At 33.5% G+C, this 6558-nt stretch overlaps 1 protein-coding gene across 1 annotated transcript; it reads right to left on the bottom strand.

The window, feature by feature from the left end:
- Positions 1-5203: 5203 nt before the first annotated feature.
- LOC131640854 (uncharacterized) lies at positions 5204-6177 on the bottom strand. Its single transcript, XM_058911228.1, has one exon. The coding sequence runs from the start codon at positions 6118-6120 to the stop codon at positions 5254-5256; it is 867 nt and encodes a 288-aa protein (XP_058767211.1). The 5' UTR covers positions 6121-6177; the 3' UTR covers positions 5204-5253.
- Positions 6178-6558: the final 381 nt, after the last annotated feature.

Genomic DNA, 6558 nt, shown 5'->3' with positions numbered 1-6558 from the left:
TCTTTAAAGAACAAAAACAAATTTTTAGATATTACACAATAAAAATTCTCAACCTATCAGATTTAGATGATTAAATACTTATTCCTACTCCCCTTTTGTCATCAACAAAAAGAAGCAAGCAGAATAAACACAAAAAGAAACAAATCCATAGATTAAAATGTTTGAAATTCTATTAATTTTGGATAAAAATGAATCAAAATTATATCTTGGCTTCCCCCCTTAGTCATCAAGTAAAAAAATATAAAAGTTATTTGGCTAAGATGGTTGTGAAAGGCAACTTTAATTCTTGAGATGATCAAGTCTAGGTTTTGACAACTGGCCATAGATTAGTAGGGGTCAAAGCTGGGGTAGATGTGCATGAATACCAAGACAAATTCTCTCTCTCTCTCTCTCTCTCTCTCTCTCTTTCTCTCTCTCTCTCTCTCTATATATATATATATATATATATATATATATATATATATATATATATCTTGTGTCCATTGGTGCACAGTATCCAAGACTGACTTAGCTTTACCCCAAACTTTCTATAAAAGCATATTTTCATTACCAGCAAAATCACAAAACACTTTCTTCCATCTAGCTCCCCTCTGATCCAGTACTATGAGCAAGTTAGATAATAATCTGAGGAGAGACTTCTCCAAGGAAGTTAGCAAGAAGCAGGAGAAAGAGGACTCGACCAACGCCACCAAATATGTAAGGGCTTAGACTACCACAATTGATGGTACACAAAAGAAGGGAAAAAATCAGAGTCAAAGATGGAAAAACTCAAGAAGAAGAAAAAGAAGAATCCAGGTGAAGAACTTGAATCAGACTCACAAGCTGATGAGGACTAGATAAACTTCGTCAGATCATGAGAATGGCATAACGACCAATATTGAAATCTGTAATCATTTGTTGTATTGCATTTTTTAGGCAAAATACCCTTTTTCGTCCCTTAACTTTACCTCGGGGTCCAGTTTAGTCCTTGAATTTTTAAAATGACCATTTTGATCCCTTATATCTTCAAACAGCGCCACTTTAGTCCTTTCCGTCAATTTTTCAGTAACGGTGTCAAATATTGCACTTGTGGCATCTGATGTGGCATTTCTTCTTCACCATCATCTTCTTCATTGCGCCTTCATTGTGTTTTTACCCAGAAACCAACAATTTGTTTCAGAAAATAACTTTGCAAATCCTCCACCACCACATCCATGGCCCTCCTTAATCCTCCATGACACTTCTCTAAAGCAAATCATATATTGTTCCATGTTCTTCCTTAAATCCAAAAAATACAAAATTTGTTCTTCCCCAAATTAAAATACGTGAACACATTAAAATTGTTTAGTGGAAACATCCCAAGTTTCATGGATGTAAATCTTTTATTTTTTTATATTAAACAAGAAAACTCATACATTTAGATATTAAGCTTATTGTAAGAACAAATTCAACTCTGAGGCAATGAAAACAAACCCAAAAAAGTGGATCTGAAACAATCCCTCAGATCTGTTAAACTATTTCATGAACACAACTAAAATCTCAGATATGTTTTGAGATTCATACACAACTACACAGAGAGTTGAAACCACTTCTTTGAAACCTCAGGTCCTTGAACGATTTTACGAACAAGACGTTTTGAAATCTCATATCCGTTTTAAGATTCACACATAACTTCCCGTGGAGTAAAAAAACAATGCTCTGATATCTCAGATCCGTTTTGAAATCTTCAACGATTTAACAAACAAAACGTTTGAATAGGAGTTTTCAGATCAGATTTCCTAGCAGCTTTCCGGGGAGCCTTACCGTCAGTGGATTTGCTGGCTGTTTATTTTGTACAAGCCATTGAGAAAAAATTCTTGAAGATTTATTATTAACTCTTTGAAGTTGTAAATTGGAAATATGATGATATAGCCAATTGGGATGAGTACTGAGTATTGGAGAAACTGAAGAGTACTGAGTATTAGAGCCTTTCTATGAAGTCTGATTTTTTTCTAAAAAATTGAAGAAAAAAATTATATAATCTGAATTTTTGGGAAGTTTAATAATGTAATGGATTTTTAATTTAGAAAATCTTATAATATAATGGATTTTTAATTTGGGAAATCTTATAATTTAATAGATTTTTAATTTGGAAAATCTTATACAATCTTATTCTTAATATATCAGTTTTAAGTAATACATATTTAATAAAAATAAAAATATTTTTATAATAAAAAATATATGTAAAACATATTTAATGGTGACATATGCGAACTCAGAAATTTGATGGTGAAATGTCCTCGTCATGAGCCAACTCAGTGACACATATATGCCATCTAGACCATAATTTTGACTTTGACTAACGGATGTAACGGAAAGGACTAAAGTGGCGCTGTTTGAAGATATAAGGGATCAAAGTGGTCATTTTAAAAATTAAGGGACTAAACTGGACCCCGAGGTAAAGTTAAGGGACGAAAAAGGGTATTTTGCCCATTTTTTATCTTGAGAATGATTCAAAACATGTATTAGTTTCTTCTTAAATAAAAATAGCAGATCCTTTTCCCAATGCATTTATTTACGAATCTCTTACCACAATTATACTTTGATTTAACCACGATGTTGATAGATGTTTTTCAACCAATTTAGCCGTGTGTAGAAAGAGTAAGTTTTGAAAACATTTTTAAAACCACAAGCAAAGTGATGATGACTTAGAGTCAGCAAGACACGTTTTTATTTTACCAGAAAAATAATAATTCCCATGGTTAATTCAAATATTTCACTACTGTAAGAGTCAGTTAATCAAGTGTCAACATAAATCTTAATCACAATAAAAACATATAAATTAAAGCATTAATGTATCAAAGTCAACAAATCATATTCTAAGCATCATAGGCTGAGATGCTTCAGAGGCTACTATTTATCAAAAACTGGTTCAGAGCTTTTGACCACAGTATATACTAATCATCATTAGACTCTAATTCTCCAATCAGAATAAAGCACTAATCTTTTACAAAGTACATGTTCAGATTCTTTTTAATGAAATTGAATCTTTTTATGGTAAGAGGCTTGGTAAATATATCAGCGCATTGATGATCATTATCAATAAATTGTATATCTATTACACCCTTCTAAACATAATCTCTAATAACATGATGTTTTGTTTCTATGTGATTGGTTATGGAATGTTGAATAGGATTCTTTGTCAAACACATAACATCAATACTATCACAAAATATTAGAATATTGCTCCTTCAAATATGATAATCTTCCAGCAGATATTTCAGCCAAAGTAGTTGTGCGTAGCAACTAACAACTAAGATGTATTCTACTTCTGTTGTAGACAAAACAATAGTTACTTGTCTTTTACTAGCCCATGATATAAAGTTTTCACCTGTGAAATAATAACTTCCATTAGTGGATTTTCTCTCAATTCTATCCCTAACATAGTCAGCATCACAGAATCCAACTAGCTTGTAATCTAGGGATTTCTTATACATTACTCCCGGATTCTCTTAACATCAATTAAACGAGTCTCTTTAGGATCTGATTGGAATCTTGCACACAGAAAGACGTTGTATAAAATATCATGTTCAGAAGATGTTAAGTAAAGGATCCAATTATACATATGTACAACTTCTTACAGACTTTCGTTCCACTTTCCTCTTTGCTCATATTGCAGGTTGGATGCATATGAGTTGTCATGATTTTTTAATCATCTAGCTTGAACTTCTTCAGACGTTCCTTTGTGTATTATTCTGATGAACATAAACTTCATCCTTGCATTGATTGATTTGAATTCCAAGGAAGAACTTCAGCTCTCCCATCATGCTCATCTCAAACTCAGCATGTATTGTCTTAGAAAAATCCTTGTAGAGAATAACATTAGTAGAACAAAAAATAATATCATCAACTAATACTTGAACAATTAAGATATAATTTTTCAATGTATTTATAAATAGTGCAGTGTCCAATTTACCCTTTTGAAAACCATTTTCTAATAAAAAAATTACCCAGTCTCTCATACTAAGCTTTAGAAGCTTGTTTGAGTCCATATAGTGATTTCTTAAGTTTAAAAACATATTATGACTGGAGAGATTCCTTAAATACAGGTGGTTGTTTGACATACACTTCTTCATAAATGACACCATTTAAAATTCACTCTTAACATCCGTTTGATATAAAATGATATTATTATTAATGGCATAAGATAAGAATAACTCGATTGCCTCTAACATTGCAACAGGTGCAAAGGTATCATAGAAGTCAATACCTTCTTGTTGATTGTAGCCTTGTACTACGGAAAACACCTTTCGTCAAACAATACAACAACGACCTTTCGTTAACCATGGTGGAATCTCATTTTTTGGTACTTTTTTTTTTGTTTTTACTAAAAGATATTTCAATACGGTGAATGTTAAAATTCGTAGAGAAATGTACCACGAGTTACAGGGTTCGAATCCCAACTCCTTTAATATCCTATTTTATCGTCACAAAAAGGTAATGTCCTTGTATATCACCACAGTTAATTTAGTCAACCGTGGTGTAGAGTCCAATAATTTCATCACGGTTCATCTTGTCAACCGTGATGAAAAGATATATTTTTTACTATATAAGCGAAAATATCTCTCGCTTAGTACATAACCATCGTTTCTCTCAAAGAAAACCTTAACACATTTTAATCTCCTTTCTCTAAAGAAAACCCTAACATCCATGACATTCATCACACTTACTGTAACCTTCAAATTCGTCTTCACCAATCGCTACCTTCAGGTTTGTTCATTAAACTTATGCTTCGATTTCATTTACGTTTCTCGTTAAAAATGGTTTTTCGTTTTTTTTCATTTGTTGAATGTTCAATATAATGTTGTTAATGTCATGGTGTTTATTATTTTTGACTTATAGAAAAAGTGAATGAAGAAATTCTCCTTAATAAAGTGCATATTTTTGCTATGGTACATATTATTTGTGTTGCTATGAAAAAAATACAAATATGAAAATATTGTGTAAATTTTTATTTATCTCTCCATTTTAAAAATTTATATTTTAATCGCTAGTTTCACCTTTTCATTTGAGTGTAGGTAAATAGACAAGTAATTAAGACAGCTAACTTATTTAGACATGTAATGTATCCATACATTAAATAACAAGTTAATTGTGGAAGGTGATAATTTATAAACTCAAAAATCATGTCAAAAAAGATTTTAGTCTTATCAAATAAAATTATTAAATTGATAGCTACAAATAAAATTTCTAATATGTTTTTCTAATAATAATAAAACAGAATTCTAATTCAGATCATCTAGCACGAACAGTAACGGCTCCTCCCCGTCTAGTCTCCATAACCACGTCGTCAAAACCCAACAACCTACAACCAACGCCGTTCACTGCCGTTACCTTAACCGGTTTTCCATGAACCGGATTAACGGTTCGTCTGGATGACGCGAACCACTTATTCTTCATGAACCGGGTTTTTCTCCACGGCGGAATCGAAAGCTCTCTACTCATAAAACACCTCTTCGCCGCATCACACAAAATCGTAATGATCCGTCTCAGCTCCGTCTCTCCTCCGACAAAAACGCCGGGAACGGAGCTCAACACCTCCGAGAACCGCCGCGTCGGCCTAGCAATCTCAAACTGAGCGCGAAATTCCAGGTCCACGAAATACCGCCGCGTGATGAATCCTGTTTGAACCACGTCGATGAACTCATAACTACCCGCGGTTATAGCGCCGTCGTAAGCGTTCCACGTGGTAACACAAACCGCCGCGTCGTGTCCTTTCTCTCTGAGAAACGCCGCCACGCTTTGCCTGAAATTAGAAAGGTTTCGCTCTTTTGAAAACGCGATGAGATCAATAGCTTCCGAAACGTGTTCGAGAAGCTTGATCCTGTAATGATCCGCATTGTTTGAGAACACATCGTTTAACCTCTTCAGTAACGAGTCGTTGTTTGAGTCGACGCGGTCTGCTTCAAACTCGTTAGTTACCGAGTTCTCTTTGTTGTTGGTGTGTTCTTCGAGAAAGCCATGCACGAGAGCAGAGAGGGAGATTGGGTCGTTGTCATCGGAATAAACAGTTTGATTGCGGTGATCCGAGGCGATAAGTCGAGCTCTGGCTTCTTCGTCGAAGAAGCCAGAAACTCGTTTTTGTCCAGAGAAAACTGCCATGGATTTTTTAGGTGAATTTGAGAAGTGAAATAATATATGAAAAAATGGTGAGAAGAATGGATGATATATTAGGCTGAATTACGTGAGAGAGAATGATGGTGGCGGTTATGAAGTGGGGAAAATGGAATAGTGGGAATTTTTGGTGGAGAATATTCGTGGAAAAGTGTTCAGTGGTTTTATAATTTTCTCTTGCATGTTATTTTTATCATAATCTGTTATGAAGATAGATACTTGGCATATCCGGGACAAAATGGATAAGCGCTTTACTTATCCCGGTCGGGTTTTAGCATTAGCATCAGCATCGAGAGGGAATATGTTAAAATTTAAAATTAATACTTTTTAAAACAAATCTGTGTAATAGTATTTCTTTTATAAAAGGAAATCATGCAAATTAATTTTTATTATTAATTTAGTCTTTATTTAAGTGTAATTTGTTAT

This window comes from Vicia villosa, unplaced genomic scaffold, assembly GCF_029867415.1.
Source record: "Vicia villosa cultivar HV-30 ecotype Madison, WI unplaced genomic scaffold, Vvil1.0 ctg.003337F_1_1, whole genome shotgun sequence".
Taxonomy (NCBI): Eukaryota; Viridiplantae; Streptophyta; class Magnoliopsida; order Fabales; family Fabaceae; genus Vicia; species Vicia villosa.
This window is presented reverse-complemented; position numbering and strand designations above follow the sequence as displayed.

What these genes read in the sequence shown, in the direction of transcription:
- LOC131640854 (XM_058911228.1), bottom strand. Translation starts at nt 6,120, where the DNA reads ATGGCAGTTTTCTCTGGACAAAAACGAGTTTCTGGCTTCTTCGACGAA.